Here is a 25,416-nt window from a genome sequence, read left to right as displayed (position 1 = left end):
TGCTACAGAATCAGGTTGAGGATAGAAGACAGGTAATTCAACTGATTGATATGAAAAGCAGAAACTACTTTAGGGAGAAATTTAGGATTAGTACGAATAACCACTTTATCTTTGTGAAGCTGAAAAAAAGGTGCTTGTATAGTCAATGCCTGAAGCTCACCAGCTCTCCTTAGTGAAGTTATCACGACTTTTCACGACAGGAATTGCAACTGACATTTGTGCATGGGATCACAAGGTGGACCCATTAGCCTTGTAGGAACTAGGTTTAAGTTCCACTCTGGAGCAGGGGGAATTCTTGGTGGTATTACCCTTTTTAACCCTTCCATGAAGGCTTTAATCACTTGTACTAAGAGATAAGTGTGGTCTGTTTTGCAAATATGCAGCCACTGCTGCTAGATGTAAGCGAATGGATGTATAGTCTAATCCACATCGCTGTAAATGCAGCAGATAACAAAAGAGGTTTTTTACAGAAGCATCAAGTGGATTGATATGGTTGTTGTTACAACAAACCATTTCAATTTAGCAGCATAACATGCTCTAGTAGTAGGCTTTCTAGCCTCTAAGAATATTCATACAGTCTGGTGGTAATAGAAAATAACCAAACTATGACTTCAGGAGCCAAATTGCTAGGTGGAGTTCTTAGGGATTTGGATGTCTGATTTTGCCATGGCTCTGAATGAGTAGGCAGGGTGTGAGATGTAACCTTTGATATGGAACCAGAGAGAGTTCTAACAGGGTAGTGTACCACGGTTGGCGAGCCCAAGTGGGGGCTATTAAGATCAGTGTTAGGGACATTTGTCTGAGCTTCCAAACCAGTAACGGAATAAGTGGGAGAGGCGGGAAAGCGTAAGCAAATATCCCTGACCGATTCATCCATAGAGCATTGCCTTTGGAAGCTTGGTGTGGGAAACTGGATGCGAAGTTGGGGCATTTTGCGTTGTGTACTTTGGCAAACAGATCTATTTGTGGAAATCCCCATTTTTGGAAGTAAGGAAGAAGAACTTGGAGATGAAGTTCCCACTCGTGAATTTGCTGCCCGTCTCTGCTGAGCAGGTCTGCAACCTGATTGTCCACTCCTGGAAGGTGTTCTGCTATATATTTTGTGGTGAATCGCCCAATTCGAAATGCTATGCGCAAGACGCAACAGGTGGAGAGTGTGTGTCTATCCCTGTTTTTGTAGGTAATACATTGCTTTCATGTTATCTGTTATAGTGGAGAAGTGTGGCTCAATGATTAGAGCGGCAGACCCTGATGCAGAGGTCTAGCCCGGGACCAGTGTTCAATTCCCCGCCTCGGCGGGTCTTGGGCTCAAAAATTCCACGGACCTGATAATTCTCGCCTCGGTGCCATTCCGATCATGGAGTCCCACTCTGCAACTCTGGGCAATAGCTTGCTTAATCTCCACAACGGCCCCCACAACGCTAAGGATGCCTGGCCTCCACCTTGGGGGTGCCCAGGAGTGGACGCCTCACAAGGAAAGCCAGGATGGGTTCCACAGCTGTATTCGTACAAGCGCATTGAGACCCTTGCGGGTGAGTAGTGCGCTATACAAGTATCAATTTACATTATCTGTGCCGACTAATACAGCCTTACCTAGAAGTTGGGTGAGAAAAGCTTTGAGTGCTAAAAACCCTGCTAGCAATTCTAGGTAGTTGATGTGGAGACGTTTGTGACTGTGACCACAACCCTTGTACCGTGTGATGTTGAAGGTGAGCACCCCAACCAGTTAGCGATGCGTCCGCTGTCAAAATAATCTGTGGAATTGGGTCTATGAAGGGCCGCCTCTTTCCTACGTTTTGAGGGTTCCACCACTGCAGAGAGCGATGGGTGAGGCGGTCTACCAACACTAGACCGGTTAATAGACCCTGTGATTGATTCCATTGACGTGCTAGACATTCTTGTAGAGGACACATGTGAAGCCTTGCATGAGTTACAACTGCAATGCATAATGCCATAATTCCCAGAAGTTGCATGAAGACTGTCCGGTAATGATTGATTGGGGTGAAACTGTAGTATTGTGGCCTGAATATTGTGAATGCTGGCTACATTGGGAGTGGCTAGAGCTTTGAGAGTATTGAGGGAAGCTCCTAGATAAGACTACACCTGTGCTGGACACAGGTGAGATTTCTGTACATTTATTGTGAAACCCAATTGATGAAGCAGATGTACTGTTATCAGAGTGTGTAGTATACAGGTTTGGTAAGTGCTTGCTTTGATAAGCCAGTCATCCAAGTAAGGAAAGACATGTATACATCGTCTCCTGAGGTGAGCGGCTAATCCAGCTAGACATTTTGTGAACACTCTGGGGGTTGTGGTGACGCCAAATGGAAGTACCTTGAACTGGTAAGATTTTCCTGCTATCACAAATACGAGGTATTTGCGATGAGCGGGATGAATTGGAATATGAAAGTAGGCGTCCTTTAGATCTAGCGTAGACATAGTCACCCTGCTGCAACAGGGGAAGTACTTGTTGAAGAGTGACCATGTAAAAATGCTCTGACAATATGTATTTCTTTAAATCTCTGAGATCTAGAATAGGTCTCAAAGATCCGTCCTTTTTGGGAATGAGAAAGTAGAGGGAATAAACCCCTGACCCGTGGTATTGGAGTGGGACTGGATCTATAGCCCCTTTGAGTAATAGCGAGTGCACTTCTTGTTGAAGGAAGTGCTGGTGGTCTGGAGACATTTTGTGTCGTTCAGGAGGAATGTTTGGAGGATTGTTAGTAAGCTCCAGGCAATAGCCAAGATGGGTAATTCAAAGCACCCTTTTGTCGGTTGTTATTGATTTCCAAATGAGGAGAAAGTTTTGTAGTCTTCCACCGACAGGTGTGGAATAATCAGCGGGAGGTTTTGGGAAGTCACTGCTTACTTGAGGAAGGGGAAGTGCGAGGTGTGGTGTTTTTACCTCTGCCCCTGGGACTATATCCCCAATAACTCCATCTGAAAAACCCTTTTGTAAAGGAGGTTTGGGAATTGGCTTTATTTGAGGAAGTGTTCTGGTCTGTGCCTGTAGACTTGGACCCTCCTCTATAAAAAAGAGCGCCAAAAGGAATATCCATTTGAGGGAGACTGAAGCACTCCCATCGATTTTGCCACATCTGTATCCTTCTTCATTTTTTCCAGCACTAAATCGACTTCAGGACCAAAAAGGTGCTTTTTGTTAAAAGGTATGTTCAGCATGGAATGCTGGACCTCGGGCTTGAATCCTGAAATCCGTAGCCAAGCATGACATCTCAGTAAGATGCTGGTATTCACTTCTCTAGCTGCAGTGTCAGCTGCATCTAGAGCGCATCTGATAGAAGCATTGGAAATTAATTTCCCCTCTTGGACTAAGTCCTGAGCTTTTGCCCCATGTTCATCAGGGTGAAACTGCAATAATTGCTCCATTTGGTCCCAGTGTGCTCTATCATACCTTGCGTATTAGCAGTACGCCATTGATTAGCTGTTTTCGCCGCTACACGTTTTCCCGAAGCATCAAACAGCTTCTACTCTTTATCTGGGGTAGGGGCATCCCCAGATGCTTGATAATTAGTTCTCTTTCTTGCATTTGACACAACTAAAGAGTCAAGTGGTAACTGACCCTTAATAAAAATGGGATCTGTGGGGGAAGATTTATATTTTTGGTCTACTGTAGGAGTAAGAATTCTAGCACGGACAGGGCCTTTAAAAATATCACCTGTGTGCCTTACCATACCCTTGAGCATAGGGAGTGTTTGATTAGATTTATGTGATCTTAATGTATCAAAGAGAAAATCTTCCTCTAAAGCCTCTTTATGTACCTCCACCACATGGTATTCTGCTGCTCTGCCAATAAGCAGTTGGTATGAAAGGTTGGCATCAAGTGGAGATGGCCTGGCAGGATAAAGATCTTGGTCTGTATCCTGTGGAGGATCAGTGGTGTAAGCTGTCCAAGGATATGGAAGTTGTGCCTTGTCCTCGTCAGACTCACCAGTGTCAAGTTGAGGTGGAGGAGACTGACTGGGTATAATGTTTAATGGATCATGCTGTGGAGAAGAGGGAGGAGGAGGAAATGGAAAAGTGTGAAAAGGACTAGTGCCTACACTTTTCTTTTTCAAAGGAATTATATGTGGCTCATTATCATTGTGCCTGGATAGTGGTTTAGCATGAGTGTCGGTTTTGGATCCAATCTAATAGGTACAGTGTCTTTATTGGGATCCGGTGAAATTGCAGGCAAGTCTTTGCTTTTCTGCACCAAAGTTTTCGGACTCGAGCCAGAAAGTCCTTTTGGTGCCAAAGGTTTCGACTCTGAGGGTTTCTTGGGTTTCAACGTTGAGGGTTTTGGTTCAGAACCGATCTTGGAGCTCGAAGGTTTCGGCTTACAGGTAGGCTTTAGGCGACTCGGTCCCGAGCCTGAAGGCTTTTTGGAGTGTTTCGGTGCCGAGCCCAGAGGCAGAGCGTGAGAAACCTCTTCTCGGTGCCGACCTAGGCCTTTTAGGGGAGGGGGGGGGGGGGAGGAGGTGTCTTCGGTACTCACGTCCCCTTGACCCTGAAGCACCTCCTCGTCTCCGAGGTCGATCTGCAATTCTGAACCGGAGTCGGACGCCGCCGAAGACAGTTGTTCTTCTGCCGAGGATATCCCTTCTTGTTCGGCGTTGTCGCCGAACAGATCCGGTGTGGCATCCAACCGCTGCATCTCTCGACGTCGAGCCAGACAATCACAGAGCGTTTTTTGATCTGAAGGACCGGCACGTGTCGCAGTCTTGCTCCTTGTGCTCGGGGAACAAGCACAAATTACACACCTGATGAGTGTGTGCTGATATTTCACGTGGCACAGAGGACAAAATTTAAATGGGGGCTGTTCCATCGATGAGGAGCTGAACTGATGCGGATGGGCCGCCCGCAGATTTTCGGAACCAAATGTCAAAGTCTTGAGTTTTAATTCGAATCGCGGAGCGAGAAGCCCGTTCAAGAACAATACAGTCAGGGTAGAGAGAAGTATGCACCGAGGGGGAACCCAAGGATCGATTCCGAAGCAGAGCATAACAATACCCATCCGAACCTGATGGCAGAAATAAACAATCTAATAATGGAGTCGATGCCCATGCGCACAATCACCGAAAGGAGGAGTCACCTACCTTGTGACTGGAAAGACTTCTTCGAACAAAAACAACTCGCAAACATCCGGACCCAACACTAGATGGCAGGAGTATGCCACACATGTGATCTACAGCTCACATGCTTGGAGGTTTTCTTTTGGACGGCTCTCACTACTGTCAATCATGAGTGCTAGGTCAATGGCTGTTCAGACTGACAGGTAGGGGAGTTAAAAAAAGAAAGATTTCCTAATGAAGCTTAAATAACTGCAGCAGTACAGATGCTTATGCTGGTCTATAATGCAAATGGTTTCAGATGACTGTTTTGTACTATAAATGTCTCAAACGTATTGACATTACAACAAGAGTAAACATTTGCGGTTAAATAAATGTGTAAATATACCCATTGCTACTTCATTTTTTACACTAAGGACAAAATAAATATGGATAAATACAGACTGAAATGTCAAAAAAGAAATTGCATAAAACTGGGAGCCCTCGTTAAGACTTACAATGCAAGCCCTGTGTTCCATTTTTATACAATATTTTAAAGAAATAGAACACTAACCATGTGCCATAAGATTTGTTATCCTATTGGTAATTATTTATAAAATCCTCATTTTTATATAAATAACTTATAAATCGTGAGAGGTAGACATGGTAAATATCTGCCACTAAATGTCAGGAACTGTAAACGGTAGGCCCATAAGATTTCAAGATGCAAATACCACTTAGCTCTCCCATCGCCCAAAATATGAAGTATCAAATCAAGCCAATAAAAATTCCACATAACATATTAAACAAAGAATTGAGAACAATCAAGATAGTCTGAACAATATAAAGAAACTGTGGTCCACCATCCTAAATCGATCTAGATGACCAATTGGGAGAGGTAGAGGCTTTTCCTAAAAAGTTGCTTCGCTGATTAGGCCGTCAAGAGGAGCTTGATAATTGGTTTGGATTCCCATACCTGTCTGTGCTACAAAGATATATGTCCCAACTGTGAATATCATTAGAGGCCTCGGGGATTGTGCTACTAAGGCTTTGGGCACATACAAGAGTAGAAATAGCAGTAGAGCTAAGAGGCAAACTTGCCTGTTGCCTCTGAAAAGACTGGAAGGGACCAGAAGCAGCAAAGGTGGTCCGAACCTTGTGGTAGACTTGGCAATATTGTAGTCCAGTAAAAGATCCCTCCCTCAGAAATGGATGATGGAGAACCTAAATGTGAAGTCCATGAAGCCAAAAGCTTTGTCTAGGTGTTGCCTTGTATTCACTCATGTAGCTTAAGTGAGGTAGAGCAGGTTCAGATAAAACCAGACTCCTTGCCAGCAATCACAGAGAGCAGTATTCTAAAGTCATTATGCAAACATTTTCACCAATACCTTAATATATGTAAAGATGAGTGATATCAGATACGAACAGTATTGCGAGAAGCCTTCAATAGGTTTGAGAATCAAAGTAATACTGGGTTATGGTAAGAGGAAGTTTCTTTTTGCTACAGCTGCTATACACTGGGGAGATGGGGTAAGATAAGGTAATTAATAAGGACTTCTCTGCCCAACCCTCGGGGGCACCGTCACTTACTTCAAGTGCAATATCCTGGCTGTTGCACGTACCCCGACCTCTACACCCTGCATCTTGTAAAAGACCAGTCTTAAAACGCAGAAAAGGCGCGGTGACTACGCTCCCTGTGAGTCAGGGTCTCAACTTTTGTACCGCAATCAGTCTCATTATGTATAAAGAGGGGGGCGAATGTTGGCGCGGTCAGCCTAATTATGAAGAGAAGGAGACACGTGGTCCAGTATGTACCAAATGGTCTAACAGATTTGGACCGCTCTTGTGAGCAAACCTTGTTTTTTTCAAAATGTAGTCATCCGAGTCAATAAAGCACCAGTTTTTAATAATGATCCCCTTGATGTTAGATGAATCCTTCCCTATTCTAATTCCTAGCTCTCTTATGGCTCCTTGAAATGAGAGAATCCAGGTAGCTCCGGGTTTTCAATATATTTGACAGCTCCTCCGATTGTTCCTTAAAATACTTGGTATTACTGCAATTCCTCCAGAGTCGTAAAAATTAACCATAAGGTACATTTTTAAGTAGTGTATGAGGATGAAACCTGCTGAACTCCAACATACTATTCTTGTCAGTTAGTTTTCTGCAGGTATTAGACACTTCATGAGGTATTTCATCTGCTTACTCCAACACTTATCTTGCACGAGTGTTTAATTCATAAATATCACAATAGATGTACTGGATAGCAACGCCTCCAAGGGCTACATTATGGTTGAAATCATTTTATTGTATTTTGCATGGCAAACAATAAACACAACACCCACTTACAACCACTGGCCGGTGGGGAATAGCATGGCTTATACTTCTATTGTTAAAGAAAGGGAAAGAAGACAGAGAGGAAAGGAGATAAGGAGTATAACCAAAGAATAGAGAGGTGGGAGAAAGACAGAGACCTACCCATTACCCAGTACTTGACACACTAGGGTTCTAGCTATCGGGTTGCACCTCCTCGTCTTGGGTGGGTTGCTCACTGGCGGGGGGAGTAGTGGGAAATCGAAGCACCCTTAAGGATGGTGGGCAGGTGAGCTCAACAAACTCAGAGGACAGGTAGGCCACGGTGGATCCCCAGGTCTTATCAAACTTGGGCAGAGTGTGATTAATCCCCGCTGTAATCCTTTCAAAGGGCTACATTATGACAGAATATGTTGGTGCATATTGCCTTTGTCTTCCACAATGTCATTATATAACCGGCAACCGGTTTCCAGGACAAACTTATCCAGAAACTACAACTGTTACCCTTCTTCCCTGTCATTTTCTATGTTCTTCCATCTAAATTGAAAGGTATCGGGCAAGTGAACCCAAGAAGTGTGCAAGTCTGTATCAAGCATGAATAAATGCATTCACCTCACACACCATACTGCATTTATACATCGCAAATAGTGGATGCATACACACTGAGTGTTCGATACTGTCCCAGCACTTCTGATAGTAGGGATCAGCTATATAGAAGTCCTAAGAAAAGCCACAAGACCAGGTCTGGGCTTAAGTGGCTGAAACATATACACAGCTCTTGTTTGAAATGCAGACCATTAACATTCATCTCTTGTGTTTTCAACTTTATCGAAGTATTCAATTGAACACATGGAACTCAGATCCCACAGGCAATTCCATTTAGAAGTGCATCTCTCTCCTGAGGTTAAGCCCACCCAGACATGCTAGGTGTCCTCGGTGAGGACTCGATGATGAAGCAGCCCACTAATACATTTTATTCAGTTTACAAATAAACCACAAAAACATAAAAAGCAGTATTGACATCTAATGAATTGATATTGACAATCATTAATGAAGGAAACCAGTCCCTATTTGCACAATTACAAAAACACAAGAAATATCACCATTATTCAAACTCAATTTAAAACCCTTGAAGTGCGTGACCCTGGCTCTTCGCATTATGTGGGTTTAGTTTTGAGGTCAGTCATACTAATAAGAGTCATTCCTCCTGGGAAGACTTTTCCAAAACCCATTCCCTCCACCACCAATAAAAGCAAGGGAATAGGGCTTGTGAGTTGAGTTTACACTCCTGGATTGTTGTTGCTTCCAGCTGATCAGGTCTGAAAAGTTATATTCCACTCCCATGAAACTCCACGAGGAGATTCATCTGGTGGTGAATCACTCAATGACAATTTGCTGCACCTGTGTGGACAGTTGAGGAGAGTGTGCACCGCTTTGCTTTTGCAAATAAAACATGGCGGTCATGTTGTTTGTATGCACCAGGACTACTTTGTGAATGCCTTGGAGAAAAGCTTTGAGGGTTTGGTGTATGGCTAAAAGTTACAGATGGGTGATGTGGAGCCCACATTGATGACGTTGCAACAGACCCTGCACTGTCACGTCATCTAGATACACACCCTCCCTGAAAGTGATGCACTCATGGTGAACGTAACATGAGAATCTGTCTGCGAAGGGCCTGCCAAGCCACAGGTTATTGCTGTTCCATCATTCCAGGAAGCATTGGATAATGGCCTCTGTAAACACTAGATCTTCACAGTGAACATCACTTTGTGACCACTGTACAGATGGGCACTCTTTGAACAGACACATATGGAGCCTTGCGCCTGAGACTATGGCTATACATGAGGCAATCATGCCTAGGATACACATCACTGTTCAAGGACAGAATGTCTGAAAAAGAGGCAAAAGCTGCTGAAATACTGTTTGCTTGAGTCGGCTTTGGACGTGGCTCCATTGGGAAGGACCCTACGACTTAGCGGTGTTGGCCAGAAACCCACAAGTGTGAAGTAGAGAAATGGCAGCTTGGGTGCTGTTTTCTTGGACTTTTGATCAGTAAGTCGTCTAAGCAGGGGGAAAGACATAAGCCCTCTATCTTCTGAGATGGGTCGCTACCAACAGTAGAAATTTTTAAAGCATTTGGTGAAAACCCTTGGAGCTGTGGTGATTCCGAAGGGCAACACTTTGAATTGGTAGTGCTGACCACTTACCATGAAGCGTACGTAGCACCGTTGGGCCGGATGAATGGGGATGTGAAAGTAGGCATCCTTCAGGTCTAGTGTGGCCATGAAGTTGCCTTGCTGTAGCATAAGGATGACATCCTGCAAGGTGGCCATGTGGAAATGTTACAAGAGAATGTATCTGTTGAGAGGCCTGAGATCAAGGATTGGACTGAGTGAGCAGTCCTTTTTGAGAAGGACAAAATTGGGAGTAGAGTCCTTTGCCCAGGTGTTGAGGGGGCACTGGCTCTATGGCCCTCTGAAAATGAGCACCTGGACCTCTTCTTGTAGAAGGGTGAGGTGGTCTGAGCTGAGGGTGTGTTCGCGGTGTGGGATGTATGGTGGTGTGGAGGTGAGTTTGAAGCAGAAGTCAGGCTCGATGATCAATTGAACCCACAAGTCTGTGGTGATGTCTTCCTAGTGAGGCAAAAAGTCCTTGGAGCCCTCCCACCACAAGTGTAGCACAACACTCTAGTGTGATTGGGGGTATATGGGGCAAGTCAATGTTTGGAGATAGATGCTCCCCTGGAAGGGGTGCCTTTGTATCGACCCTTGGAGTCATTACCCATGAAAGTTCCCTGTGTGTATCTCCCATCTCCCGGTCCGTGATAGGTCTGCGGCTGCATTTAGTATGACTGCAACGGCACACATAAAAGGAGAGGGGTCATTTTACATAAAGCAGGCATACTGGCTTTGTCAAGGATCAGCACATCAAAATATAACGCAAGCCTATTGGCTTTGATAAGGACCCACCATGTTAAAATATAAGGCGATCACCACATAGGATGCACCATTAAAACCAATGGATACAATACGGTTTTAAAAGCACTCAATCAGAATTGCATTGAATATCAACCAAAATTATTAAAGTATTTGTATTATAAAAACATTAAACATGTGCTAGAGTCTTTCTTTTACCACTTCAGATCACAATGCATTCATAGAACCAACCACTAGAGTTCCCTGTACTCTCGAGCTGAAGAGCATCACGCCCAAACTCTGGGAGAATTCAAAATGCAGTCTCCTCTGGTCATGCATCTTATGACCTGGGAGACATAGGGTTAGTGTTTCCTGAATCACTCTTGGGGGGCAGCAGCATGCCCTGCAGCCCCCACACCACTAAGCATAAATATTGGTGATAACCCGGCCACTTCGTGGTGCCAGACAAAGCCACTTCGTGTGGTATTATGAGGTACTCCCATTGCCAAGAGCCGTGAATATATTATTACTAGATGTGTAATTAGACGGTAGCCTGAAAGTCCTCTGCTGGAGAATAGGGACTAATTAATTAAACAATTAGACTGCTAATACTGCACTAAATCTTCAGGCTCCATATTATTTAGGAGGACACATTTTGAAAAAATTAAACAAAACGTGTCTGAGACTTTTCATTTGCTTGAATTAATCAGAGTTTAATGATGAATATTTTAGAATTTTTTTGAATTTTTTAAACCTTCCTGTTGCCGAAGCAACTTTGTTTAGAAAAAGAATCACAAAACATAAAACTTTATACAATATTTACACCACAACCATTATTCGCTCATTACTAACACACTATGCACACATCCCATACATTCTGATCCATTCATACGTTCACACAGGCTTGTTGATCTAAAAGTCAACACAAAAGAAAAAACATATTTTACAATTTCTCTGTTAGGACCACAGAAATGGATTGTTCAAATGAAAAACAAATCTGTAAACAATTCTTATTTATAGGGGTTTAGACTTCTTGTGGTCCCTATACAAGGTCTACGCGTTTCGAGACCCCTGGTTAACTGGGCCTCTCATCAGGACCTGAAATGTAAGGAGAAACCTGTATGAGTTGCTGTGCTGCCCCTAGAACTCTCTCTGCAAAGTATAAAGGACAGAACGAATAGAGTTACCTTGATTTAGATGGAGACGAGTGGTTTGAGATAGGGAGCAACCTAGACGAAACAAAGTGCAAACGAAAAATGTGATAACATCCATTACAGTCTAGTTTAATCTAAATAATCTAATTCCGAAAATAGCTTACTTTGTTGTGGAGAGAGCAGAAGGGGGACGGATTGCAATAGTCCTCAGTCGATTACTAGAAATAGAACAAGATTGTTTTCAATACGTTGTGCTCGCATTGTCGAAATGAGCCGCAAAATTGGTACGAGACCATCGCGATTAGGACCACTCGAACTAAATCCAGTTTCAAATTTCCCACAGCCCGCGACGACAATTTTAGACGGGCATCAACGTGCTTCCTTAACTGAACGGACAGAAGAGACACGCCCCCAACAGGCTGTGTCATAAGGTAACAAATGTAAATTGTCTCTAGTGGTCTCGTACCAATTTTGCTTTACAGAGAGAGGTCTAGGGGCAGCACAGCAACTCATACAGGTTTCTCCTTACATTTCAGGTCCTGATGAGAGGCCCAGTTAACCAGGGGTCTCGAAACGCGTAGACCTTGTATAGGGACCACAAGAAGTCAAAACCCCTATAAATAAGAATTGTTTACAGATTTGTTTTTCATTTGAACAATCCATTTCTGTGGTCCTAACAGAGAAATTGTAAAATATGTTTTTTCTTTTGTGTTGACTTTTAGATCAACAAGCCTGTGTGAACGTATGAATGGATCAGAATGTATGGGATGTGTGCATAGTGTGTTAGTAATGAGCGAATAATGGTTGTGGTGTAAATATTGTATAAAGTTTTATGTTTTGTGATTCTTTTTCTAAACAAAGTTGCTTCGGCAACAGGAAGGTTTAAAAAATTCAAAAAAATTCTAAAATATTCATCATTAAACTCTGATTAATTCAAGCAAATGAAAAGTCTCAGACACGTTTTGTTTCATTTTTTCAAAATGTGTCCTCCTAAATAATATGGAGCCTGAAGATTTAGTGCAGTATTAGCAGTCTAATTGTTTAATTTTACAGAGGCTCAGCTTGACTGCTTTCAGCCTACCTCCAATATTGTTCACGGAGAATAGGGACTAGCACTGCCTAATTCAGAATAAGACTCCTGGAACCCCTCAGAAGAAGTCGCAGAAGGTGATGAAACAGGGCGTGGTGGAGGAAGGCTAACTCCCTCGAAGGCAAGCCTCTGCTTTTTAAGAGAATTGTTTCTGGTGGCAGAGATCTTACCAGTGCAGAGATAAATGATGATACATTGCAATCTGTCACTGAGCTCTTGTTGGAGCATGTAGAGAATCGGCCACTCCTCGGCATATGCCGTGGATGGTCTAGAAGCGGATGATAATTTCTGCATAAACTGTGTCTTCGGTTTCGAAGTCTCAGCACAGAGGTGTGCTCTTGAACTTGAAGGCTGATGGGGGTTGAGGCTTTGGCTGGAACTCATCTCTGCTCTGCACCTTGCCTTGGTGCAGACCGGAAACCAGAGGGCAGTGGTGGTTTGTGCATGTGGCTCAATGCCCAAGCCCCCGGGATAGAGCTCTGCCTCGATGTGCGACTGCTTATATGATTTAGAGCTTTAAGTGGTAGTCTGGTGTTGACCGTACTTTGCGCGTCTCGGAGTGGAGTTGGTGTGAGGTTTGGGGGTCGACTGAGGTAGACAGGGCATCTTCATGTGGCTCTTCTTCCTCTAGGACTACTATTCTGGCTCTGAATAGTTGAATCTGATGATTTCTGGGCTGGGTTGATGGGCCACTACATTGGATGGCTCACTGTATCGCTCTTCTATGGCATCAAGCGGGTCTGCTTCGCAGAAGAGGTCAGATGGTCTGGGTAAATGAACATTATATTTTATTTTGGGCTCAGTGCCTGTCTATCCGCTGCCTAAGTGTCGTCTTCCTCCTGAAGGCCGAGCAAGAGTTGCAAGAGCAAGAGTTGCAGCGGGTGTCGCCATACTCAGGGTAGAGGCACAGATCACAGAAAGCATGGAGGGTGCCCATTCCATCACCCTCTACTTCATGCTTTGACGTCGATAAGGAACGAGTGGGGCCCCTAAATGGCGAGGATGCCATGAGGGCCAGGATGCCCAGTATTTAGTGGAGATATCTATAGTGGTTTGAGCAAATGAGTTAAAAATGGAACAAATGTAGAGAAGAACTTGTCTTGGTGACAAGAAGGAAGATTTGGGTACTGGAATCGCGACAGTCTGTGTCAAACACGTCAAGACCGGGAGCAATCTTTATATGTGCCTGGACCTGATGGCAGAGAGAAACAATCTAACAATGGAATTGGTGCCCATACACGTTAGCTGCCAGAGGAGGAGTCACCAATGCCTGGTAACTCAAAAGACTTCCTAAAAAACACAACAACAAATTGCAACAGCCCAATCCCAGCACTAGATGGCAAAATTATACAGAGAATGTGTATCTACAGCTACATGTGCTACGAACAGCAGTTTATACAGGAGTGGTTATTAATGAAAGAGAAGCAGCATGGACAAAGATGGATAACTGAGCAGGAGGCCCCTCTAAGCTTAATAAGATTATATTTAGACAAGTTGTCTCGGGTCAAATTTGACAGACACTGCATCTAGCATGATTAACCTAGGGCCTGCAAAACAATACAGTTTAAGTTTCCTCCTTAGAACCTGCAGGAGCCTAAATACCAGGGACATCTAGTAAGCAGGTCTACCTCAAAGGGGTGGCAGAAGTCCGTTACTCCTCACATCTCCAAGCCACAGAGGGCAATGTGGGCTATAATGCAAAGACATCTGGAAGCATGTCAACTAGACCTCTGTGCTCAACACACACTATCTATGTAGAGCAAAGATGTGAGAAACCACATTTACATTTACTGTAATTGACATGCTAAGTTGAATGCAACTTTACAGTATGCATTTTACATACGAACCATTATCCAGTCTACTTTCTCTGCCCTGAAACATGGTCATTGCTTCCATATTCAAGGCGCATACACCACGCATGAACGCTTTCTTCATTGAGCCTTCAAAATGTTCTCTGTCTCCATGCAGGCGCTGAATCTCCACTCTTGCTTCCTCAACAGTTTCATTACACTAAAAAACAAATAAGTATATAAACGTACACATAGGTTTAAAAACCACACTGAAAAACAACTATCATGCAGAAAGGTCGGCAGTTCATCTGCGGCACAGAGGAAGGCGGTTGCATGTACACATGCTAAATTAATGCTTCTACAATAAATAGAATCTATTGGAGGTCTGAGGAGAAAAATATCCTGCACCGCTTCCCCAAGCACTTGTGTCTAAGTAAACTCAGATCATTAAACCAAACAGATACACACTTATATGAAACAGTAATAGTTATTAATACACTTCCGTAGTTAAGGTTGACGTCTCAGTATATGGAGATTCTCATTTCAACTCTGGTGTGTCTCTCACAAACTTGTCCATAACCACAAACCACGAGTACCTTTACTCTTAACCTTAGGGGAGATTATAAAGCAACAGAAGTATATTCTTCATGAGTCCCTGCAAGAGCAACAACATGCACTGCAGTTGATCTGAAATTGGACTACAAACAGGGACCTCTGGCACCATCATCATTGCCTATCAATCAGGGGCTTGTAAAGCGCGGCTACTCGCCCGTGAGGGTCTCAAAGCGCTGGGGGTCAGGGGGCTGCTGGTCGGACTGGGTGGAGGATCATTCGAAGAGCCAGGTCTAGAGGTTCTTCCTGAATTGGGTCAGTGATGCGGATTATCTTAGGTGCAGGGAGTTCCAGGTCTTGACTGCGATGTAGGAAAACGATCCTCCTCCAGCTCTGGTCGTGTGGACCCTGGGATGAAGGCACAGGTGAGTTGGGAGGATCGGATTTGTCTGGTGGGTACGTGGAATGTGAGGCTGTGGTTCAGGTACACTGGTCCTTTCTTGTGTAGGGCTTTGTAGGCATGAGTTAGTAGCTTGAAAGTGACTCTTGTTGACTGGGAGCCAGTGGAGTTGTCGGAGGTGTTGCGTGATGTGGCTGCGGCGGGGGATGACAAGGACCAGTCTGGCGGCGGTGTTTTGGACGTACTGTAGTTTATTGAGCGGTTTCTGGGTGCCGCTAGCATTGAGTGCATTGCCGTAGTAGAGTCTGCTGGTGACGAGTGCGTGGGTGACTATCCTTCTGGCATCTGTAGGGATCCATCTGAAAGTCTTTCGGAGCTGGCAAAGCGTGCGGAGTCAGGCTGAGGAAACTGCGTTGATTTGGCAGTCCATCATGAGCGAAGAGTCTGTGGTTTCTGATGATGGCTGCGAGGGGGGCCATGTAGACGTTGAAGAGGGTGGGGCTCAGGGAGGAACCCTGGGGAACTCCATAGCTGATATCCGTGGGTTCTGAGAAGAATGGTGGTAGTCTGATTGACTGGATCCAGCCAGTGAGGAATGAGTGGATCCAGTCCAGAGCTATGTCGCGGATGGCGGCGTCTCAGAGCCTGGTGATTAGGGTGCGGCAGGAGATGGTGTTGAAGGCAGCCAAGAGGTCTAGTAGGATGTGGGCTGCTGTGTCGCCCTGGTCGAGGAGCGAGCAGATGTCTGTGGCGGTAAGGAGTGCAGTCTCTGGGCTGTGGTTGCTTCGGAAGTCAGATTGGGAGGTGTCCAGGAAGTGGTTCACTTCGATGAACTCGGACAGTTGATGGCCTTCTCTATGAAGGGAAGGAGGGAGAACGGTCTGAAGTTCTTGAGGTCTGCCGGGTCCGAGGATGGCTTCTACAGCAGGGGGTTGATCTCAGCGTTCTTTCAGCCGTCTGAGAAGGTGGTGGTTTCGATGGAGCAGTTGATGGTGTGGCGGAGCTGGGCGGGCGATGGTGACAGCTGCTCTGTGGAAGATGTGGTACGGGCATGGGTCCGTTGGACCCCTGAGAATATGCTCTTCATGGTCTTTACCATGTCTTCTGTAGTGAGCAGGGTCCAGCAGAGCACGGTCAGTTGAGGAGTGGCTTAGTTGTTCGCGATGGTGGCGGGTGTGGGAGCCGGGTCTAGGGTGTCGAAGCTCTCGTAGATCTTCCTAATCTTGTGGCGGAGGAAGGAGCAGAGTTTGTTGCAGAGGTCTTGGGAGGGGGATAATGTCTGCTGTCTCACTGTTGGGCCTGGTGAACTCCTTGAAGGTGAAGAGTTCTTTGTGGTTGTGTACGTTGATTCTGTCTTGGATGGCCACCTCCTCAATCTACCTCATGTTCCGCTGGTGACATCATCATGCAAAACAATTTCCACTAATAAGCTATACTGCTGCTGCAATGACTGCCTCAACACCTATGAGCTTGATGAAAGAGCCTTTCCTAGCCTCACCACCCTGTCATAATACATTACTAGGTTTTATAGGGAAAAGTTCAATACCTCAAAAAAATAAAGGCCTCACATCATCTTGCACGCATGGATGGCCCAGGCCAACGAGGCAGCATCCAAGGCTGCAAAGAACTCAAGAAGCAACAGTAGGGCTAGAGGAGAACATACTTCAGTGAAAGTTTAGAGATGATGCAGGAGCCACTGCTGTTTCAAGCACCACTGAAGGGGCCTCATACTTTATCTGGTGTGTGACACCACAAGAACGCACCAAACAATCAGGCTTAGAAGGTGGAGGACTTGCAGAACCAAAATCTAACTTTGGAATCCTGTCTCAAATTTCTGCAGAGGAGGAGAAAAAGGCTTTATGAAGGCTGTGCCCAAAACGACACCTATGAAGGGCAGTCTCTACTGGAGTATGAGATATAGGACATCCGGGTGTTGATGATGAAGCCAAAGTCATAAAGAAGCGTCATGGTATGTAGAGGGCCATACCTTTATCAGCCAGCTGCCCAAGGACTCATGACCTACTGAATGAAGCCACCACCACAGACAACACTTTGTGAACATTTTTGGAGATGATGTAAGACAAAATGATCGTACTGCATGGGAGTGTTGGAACTCCAATGTGAAAAGGCTTGTGAACATGGAGGATAAAGCAGATGGAAATAGGCATCCTGAAGATCCAGGACACAAACCAATCGCCGCTTGCAAGTCCAGCAGAAAATGGCACATGCAAGCATTTTGAAACGGTCATGTTGAATGAAGAGGTTTAAGAGTCATAGGTCCAGAACGTATCCAAGACCTCAGTCTGGACCAAAAAGTAAAGGGAGTAAAATCTCATGCCACTTTTCTCCAGGGGCACCACTTCTCTAGTCCCTTTGCTCAGAAGGACAAAACCCTCAACCTTCAATATTTTCGGGTGTGTCAGAGAGCACCGCCTTGCAGAAAAGGGGTGATGGGACTGGGGGTCAAGGCGTAAGGATAACATTTACATGGAGCCTTTTCAGCTAGGTTGCAAAACTTAGCGAGTCATCTTCATGGTCTCCCAGTTGGTGGGTAAAAGGAAAATGATCCTGCTCTCTCCTGGAAGCTGGTGGCGGAAGAAAGAGGAGTCAAAGAAGTTGTGACAAGGCAAATAAATTAGAAAACAGGGGAGACTGGAGATACTACTGCTGGTGATGTTGGCGTCACTTAAGTACACTCTGATCCCAAAAAAAGGGATAAAGCTGTTACTGGGTCTGGATTGGCTGAAAAGTTTATCACTGCCATGAGGGTTGTCATTGGAGAAGTGACTGTACTTACTGATGGAACGGTTTCCATAGGAAGGCCAACACATGTACGCATGCCATGACTATTTAAAAAAAAATGTTGCAGGGAGGACTTCACCTTCTCTCTGAAAGGCAGCTTGCTATTGAACAGCGTGTGATTCAATCCCACCTGGACAAATCCTAAAAAGCCTGTGCACTGTATTTAGGCATACTGGCTTAAGGTAACCATGTTGGCAATGGACTGAGACATCGTGTGGCCAGAGTACTGTCCCCACTTCAAGATTTGTTTGGAGTTGTACAATCCTCTTGACCAAATCAGAGAACAGGTTCATGTGGTCAGGGAGACTGAAAATGGCCAAGCAAGCCAATACTCGCGAGACATGGACATTCTGCCAAGATGATGAGGCCTTTCCAGTGTCCAGAGCTAGACTGCATGAAGCAATTACTTTCCTGCCCATTAAACTTTTCAGATTCATAATACGAATTAGCAGCAGTGAAACTGGCAGATTTAACTAGGCAGAAGAGACCGGTGCCACCAAAATCTTCGGTGATGGGAGGAAGACAAAAATATAGGGTCAGATGGCACAGTCCTATGGTATTGTGTGATTTGTCTGTGACTGAGATGGCCAAGAAACATTTCTCACATGAAATCAGAACTAGCTGGAAGAGCACATCATTGGGACAAACTTGGGATAAGGTCAAAGAGCCTAAAAGGTCATACGATTGAGAAAAGTTAAAAACATAGTATATGAGGACAGTATTTCATGATTGTATGATGGACTGAACAAAGTGGTAATCATTTGATATTGAAGTAACACCTCTCTGGCCACGCATGAAGATGTAAGCACGGTTGGTAAAACATTTTGGCCATAACTGCTGCAGGTCCGTGGTACAATTGAGAGTGATTAGATCTGTAAATGATATGGTAATGTTTAAAATAGGTCTATTGCTGCAGGTGGTTATATTGCAAGGGGTTCATTGTGAAAGCAGGCACAAATATTTTCCTTCACGGATTATGTCTGCTAATTGGAAGGTAGAAATTGTTTCTGAGGGTGGTGTTGGAGAATGTTAGACTTGGCATCTTTTGGCGTGTTTCCCCTGAGTTTTTTGCTTTCTGACCTCCCAGTTCCGACACTTTTTTCACTGCTAATCAGTGGTAAAGTGCAAGTGCTCCTGTGGTAAAATGTGTTATGGATTGGCGTTTCCATGATTGGCCTGTTTGATTTGTCTGTCAGTCCCTAGTAAAGTGGACTGCGTGTGCCAGGGCCTGTGAATCAAATGCCGATGGAGGGCTGCAGCACGGGATTGTGCCACCCACACAAACGGTCAGTAAAAGGTAACTCAGACCCGCCATTGTGGAGTCTGATCGCAGTTTGTAACTACCATGTCGACTTGGCCAGTGCACACACTTGCCAGTCCCTCACCTTCCCTTTTCTTACATGTCAGCCACCCCTAAGGTAGGCCCAAGGTACCCCTGTGGGCCGGGTGCAGCGTATGTGAACGATAGGACATGCCCTGGTGTGTGTGGTATGTCCTGATAGTGAACTATGGCCAATTTCGTTTTTCGCTATTGCAAGGCTACCTGTTCCCCATAGGACAGATTGGAAGTTTGTTTAAAACATCTTTTAAACATAACTTGCCCGGGGAATTAGGTAGGAAAATAAAGTTTAGTATGCCTGAACTCAGAATCTAAAGATGCATCTTTTAGTGAAGGTGATTTTTACATTCGGTGTTTGAAAATGCCACTTTTAGAAAGAAGGTATTTTCTTGCTTAGTCATCCTGTGTGCCTCTGCTGGAATGTGGATTGTCTGTCTGGGTTTTGGATGACAGAATGCTGGGGAGCAGGAGTGGCTCCAGATAGTCTAGGTGTGTCAGGAAAGGGCTGAATAGACCTGGGTTGCAATTGGGGAAGGGGGAGGAGATTTCCTTGCACCTCAAAGGGCCTGGTCTGCCTCTGACCATGCAATCTCCACCTCCTGCCAGGAAGTCACACCAGAGAAGGCAGAACTGGTTCTGGCTGGGCACAGACACTCTCTGCCTAAGAGATCAAAGGATTTGGGGATATAAATACTGGGGCCCAGACCCCTGAACTTTAGAACTCTTTTGGACCAAAAAGACTGTCAAGAAGAAGCGCTGGAGAAGCTGTGAGGAGGAACTACCACTTTGCTGTGTGCTTTGCTGTGTTGGCCTGCAGTGGCTGCTTCTGTCATGGGCAGTGAAAGGACTGGACTGAACTTTCTACAATCTATTTTTGTGAGTTTCTCCAAGGGCATGAGGTAGAGCTTGCCCCCTTTTCAAGAAGTCTCAGGAACAACAAAGACTTCAAGTTCTTCTCCTCAGCACTGGGGACTGTGTGTTTTGTGCTGCAACAGAAGGAAAAGCAACCAGACGATGTAGACGACGCTGCTGCCGACTCAGTGTCCTGACCGCACTGCAGAGGGCACCGCGGCAATGCCGCACCGCGACCCTGGGCTCACTGGCGACGCCTGCAGACGCTGCTACCGAGCGGCTGCTCGCAGCACGACCTGTGGGCACAGCACTCTGTACCGCCTCGCTTCACCACGATGCCTTGGTATCCCAGATGACAACGCTCCACGCCGAAATAGAGGCCGCTGCTTGCACCGTGGTTCGTGGGCACTGCTCGTAATGTTACACGACGCACCGCTCTCATACCGCACCGCAGCCTTGGCCAACCGATGTCGGCACCATCGACTCAAGTATGTCAGCCGACGCCAGCGCTGAAGCAACGACTACACCACTGCGTGCACCGTGACCTGCCAGCACCGCGGCGAGCACCGCATTCACTTCGCACCGCGACCCTGCTCTCACGACGATGCCATCTGACGCCGCCACCAAGCCACTGCTCACACCGCGACCTAAGGGCACCGCACGCTGCACTTCGCACTGCAGCACCCGACGCCAGCGCTCCGGACTTTAACAGAGAGGAGTTCGATCTGCAACGCGTGCGACTTAGAGGGCCCGGCGACTCTTGCATCGACCTCCGGTACAGACGCCTGCGGACGCCGTGCTTTCAGAAGCTTAACGAGAGGTCGCCGACGCCCTGCATTTCTAAAAGGTACTGTTTGCGGGTCTTACCGACACCGTAGCTGGCCCGCGATGCCGTGGTCAGCCAGAACGGTTTGGATTTGTTGGTTCACGATGCCGTGATAGCCCGGACGGAGCTATCGACATCAAGGAACTGTTTTTCAAGCATATTTTGATAACTTTAGATTTTTTAAGTACGGTATTGTGGATTTGTATCGTTTTTAGTCTTGTCTTAAGTATATAAAAATATTGTTTTTTTTTTACACTGGTGTGGTGTCCTTTTTTAGTGCTTACACTGTATTACTGTTGGTTATGTGCAAATGCTTTACATACTGCCTTTAAGATAAGCCTGACTGCTCGTTCCAAACTACCAAGGGGGTGATTAGGGGTTATTTTAGGAATGTAACTCCCTTATCCTGACTAGAGTAGTGGTTTGTGCCTGGCTTTGGCACATGCCCTAGCCTACCAAAATCCCAATTCTAACATTGGTTGTCAGCGGTGAGGATAGGACTTGACTTACAGTGATTGGTGTGCACTCCTACCATATCGCAGACCGTTATGTGCCACACACTGGTTCTTTTTCTTTTTGGCCTATTTTTTAACTTGCTACTTCATCATGCCTGAATCAAGAGCATCATCTGTTGCATCCCTGGAAGTTGCCTTTGAGGATAGGTTGGAATCCTACAGTGTTCAGAAATTGAAATCAATTTGCAAAAACCTAAAAGTCCAAATCAGAGGCCTCACTAGGAAGGAGGAGCTACAAAAGGCGCTGAGGGCTTGGGTAGCAGCCATTCATGCCAGCGAGCAGTCTGGTGATCTTAATGGAGAGGCGGAGGAGCCTACTCCTAGGATAGATGTGCTTTTGAGGGGGGGGGGGGGGCTCCAGGCAGCAGTGGCCTGTCCCCAGAGGAGCTGGAGGACAGGCGGAAACCAAGAAAGTTCGAGTTGGAGAAACTCAGGATAGAAAGTGAAAGGGAAGAAAAAAGAATAGCCATGGAGGAAAGGAAGATGATCTTATATCATGAGCAAAGTCTTAAGGAGCTGGAGCTAAGGAATAGAGCCAGCTCAGCTGGTGGCAACAACTCGTCAAGACAGGCGGGCAGAATTGTGCACATCCCTAAGAATGTAGGCAAGGAATTTAAGAAAGGGGACGACATACAAAGGTGGTTTCGGGGTTACGAGGCAGCGATACACATGAATGCAGTCCCTGAAGAGAATTGGGGCGCAGGATTGCGGCCTCTGTTTCCAGAAGAAGCAAGGGATACTTTAGTAGCTTTGGGTAAGGGGTATAACCTCACCTATGCTGACATGAAGGAGTCCCTTCTCACTAGTTATAGTCTCACTCCTGAAAAAAACAGGGATCAGTTCAGGTCCAGTATGAAGTCTGATGTCAACACTTGGTTGGAATGTGCAGGTCACTGGATGGCTGGGTGAAGGGCAGTAATGTGACAGATTTTCAGGGGCTCTACAATTTGATTGCATCGGGGCACTTGTCTAGTCCACGTTTTGCAGATCTGCTCCAGCACCTAGTCAATAGTGAGCTGACTGACCCCAGGAAGCTTGCTATGGAGGCGGACCGCTGGGTGAGTACCCAGGTCAACAAGAAAGCGTCTGGGGGAGACTCAGCCAAAGGTGGGCAGGGTCCCCAGCAGAAATGTGGGGTAACAAGGGTAAAACACAGGAGTTCTCTAAAGGGCCCCAAACTAGCACCCAGGAGATAAGAAGCAAGGGTCTCTTCAGGAAAGCCTGCTGAGACCAGCCCGCAAGTGTTTTTCATGTGACCAGGTTGGACCCCAAGCACCCTAAGGGGGCACAGCCTCCCACCGGTGGGCAGTCCAAGGTGTTGGCTAGTGTAGCGCTTGGGGAGGAAGAGTACCCACAGGAGGGTGGGGATGCCGCAGAAATTACCCTGGTCTCACTAGGGGACAGTGAGATGGTCCCAGGAAACCAGGTGCCCCCTAACACAAAGAAATACAGCACCTGGGTGACCATCAATGGGAAAAGGGTAGAGGCTCTCCGAGATACTGGAGCCAGTGTGACCTCAGTCCGGTGTCACCTGGTATCTGAGAAGCAGGTAGTCCCCGGGGCATTCCACCAAGTAATCGCTGTGGACAATTCAGAGCGCCAGTGTCTGGTGGGACGCAGGTTGCCTTCGAGTGTGTGTGTGAGTGGGGGCGGGGAGGTCTCAGGTCCAAGGTCCCTGGAGGGTGGTTGTGAGCCCTTCCATGCCTGTAGATTGTCTGCTAGGTAATGACCTGGAGCAGTCCTTATGGAAGGATGTTGAGCTCAGGTCTCACTTAGAGATTCTTGGGTTGCCAGAGTGGGCATGCGTGTCCACTCTGTCAATGGCGGCCAGAGAGGGTAATCAAGAGAACTTGGAGCCTGAAACAGTGGCCCAAGTCCCGGCCAAGAGAAAGGGCAAGGGGCACGGGAAACTGGCCCCCGACGTTCCCACAGACGGGGAGGAGGCGGACCGCGAGGGGGACACCCCGGTGGCTACAGGGGAGCAGGTAGCTGAACTGGAGGAAATCTCAGAGCTGACCCAACGTAGCAAGAAGGGGGTCCCACCAGGGAGGAATTCTGCAAGGAGCAGAAAGAGTGCCCTTCTCTGGAGGGGCTGCGGCAGCAGGCTGCAGACTAGGCAGCTGGTAATCAGTTCAGATCACATTGGATCTACTTGGAGAATGATCTCCAATATAGTGAGCCTATGGTCACAGCCTGGGTCAGCCCGTGTGCTGGTGGTACCCCCAGCGTTTCAGGACCTTCCTACTGGGTCTGGCTCATGACATGCCTTTGGCAGGACATTTGGGGCAGGACAAGACCTTTGACAGGCTTGTCACCCACTTCTGGCCCCAAATGCGAAGGCAGTCAGATGGATATTGCAGGTCTTGCCAAACTTGCCAGGCAAGTGGTAAGAGCGGGAGGAAGGTCAAAGCTCCTCTCCAGCCTTTTCCAGTCATTGGAACACCCTTTGAAAGGGTAGGGATGGACATTGTGGGGCCACTGTATCCCAAGACAGCCATGGGCAACAAGTACATCCTGGACTTGGTGGACCATGCCACCTGGTACCCAGAGGAAATCCCTCTAAGAACGACGAAGCCGCCAGTGGTGGGCCGGGCGTTAATGGGGATATTTTCCTGCGTGGGTTTCCCCAAAGAGGTGGTTTCTGACAGAGGGACCAATTTCATATCCAAGTATATGACCTCCCTGTGGAAGGAGTGTGGTGTAACCTACAAGTTCACCACCCCTTACTACCCAAAAGGTAACGGTCTGGTGGAGAGATTCAACCAGACCTTGAAGGACATGATTAAGGGTCTAAGTGAACCCATGAGGCGTAAGTGGGACGTCCTCTTGCCATGCCTTCTCTTTGCATACAGGGAGGTGCCACAGAAGTCTCTTGGGTTCAGTCCCTTTGAGCTTCTGTATGGTCACCCTGTGAGAGGACCTCTGAGTTTGGTGATGGAAGGCGGGGAGGCAGCTCCCAGGAAAACTCCCCAGGATGTGTTTAGTTACATGCTGGTCTTCAGAAACCAAACTGCCCGCTTCAGGAAACTCGCTCAGGCGAACCTGGAAGCCAGCCAGGAAGAAATGAAGTGGTCGGACCAGATTGCCACTCTAATCGAATTTCAACCTGGGCAGAAAGTGTGGGTTATGGCCCCAGTGGAGCCATGTAGGACAAGTGGACTGGGCCGTTTGAGGTGGTGGAGCGCAAAAGTGATGTCACCTAACTGGTGGATTTGCAGGCTCCAAGGAACCCTTTGAGGGTCCTCCATGTGAACCGCCTCAAGCCCTACTTCGAGAGGTCCGACGTGAGGATGCTCTTGGCGACAGATGATGGGGTGGAAGAGGAGAGTGAACTTCTTCCTGACCTCCTGTCTGCCAAGGAGCACGATGGGTCCGTGGAAGGTGTGATCCTCTCTCCTACCCTGACACCCAAGCAGAAGAGCGACTGTCGCCAAGTGTTGGGTCAGTTTGCCCCACTGTTCTCTCTGACCCCAGGTGTTACTCACTGGTGTACACATGACATGGACACCGGTGACAGCCCTCCTGTGAAGCACAAGATTTACAGGTCAAGGCTAGCATCAAAGAGGAAGGCTCTAAGATGTTGGCGTTAGGGGTGATCGAGCCTTCCAGCAGTCCTTGGGCCAGTCAAGTGGTCTTGGTTCCAAAGGCCGCTGCACCCAGTTCCACTCCAGAACTGCGGTTTTGTGTGGACTACCGGGGGCTCAATGCCGCCACCAGGACTGACGCACACCCCATCCCAGAGGGGATGAGCTCATTGATCGGTTGGGAGCTGCCAAGTCCCTCAGCACGTTCGATTTAACGTCAGAGTACTGGCAGATTGAC

General features: G+C 46.7%; 1 protein-coding gene across 3 annotated transcripts in view; it reads right to left on the bottom strand.

Annotated features, from left to right (window-relative positions):
- The window catches only part of POC5 (POC5 centriolar protein), a 373,162-nt gene that overhangs the window by 174,839 nt on the left and 172,907 nt on the right, over positions 1-25,416 (bottom strand). For all 3 annotated transcript variants that reach the window (XM_085632288.1, XM_085632289.1, XM_085632290.1), the window contains one exon: positions 14,366-14,528. In XM_085632288.1, the coding sequence (XP_085488414.1) occupies positions 14,366-14,528 (163 nt within the window). The remainder of the gene's footprint in view (positions 1-14,365; positions 14,529-25,416) is intronic.

This window comes from Triturus cristatus, chromosome 2_1 (assembly GCF_964204655.1).
Source record: "Triturus cristatus chromosome 2_1, aTriCri1.1, whole genome shotgun sequence".
In the NCBI taxonomy this organism is placed as follows: Eukaryota; Metazoa; Chordata; class Amphibia; order Caudata; family Salamandridae; genus Triturus; species Triturus cristatus.
This window is presented reverse-complemented; position numbering and strand designations above follow the sequence as displayed.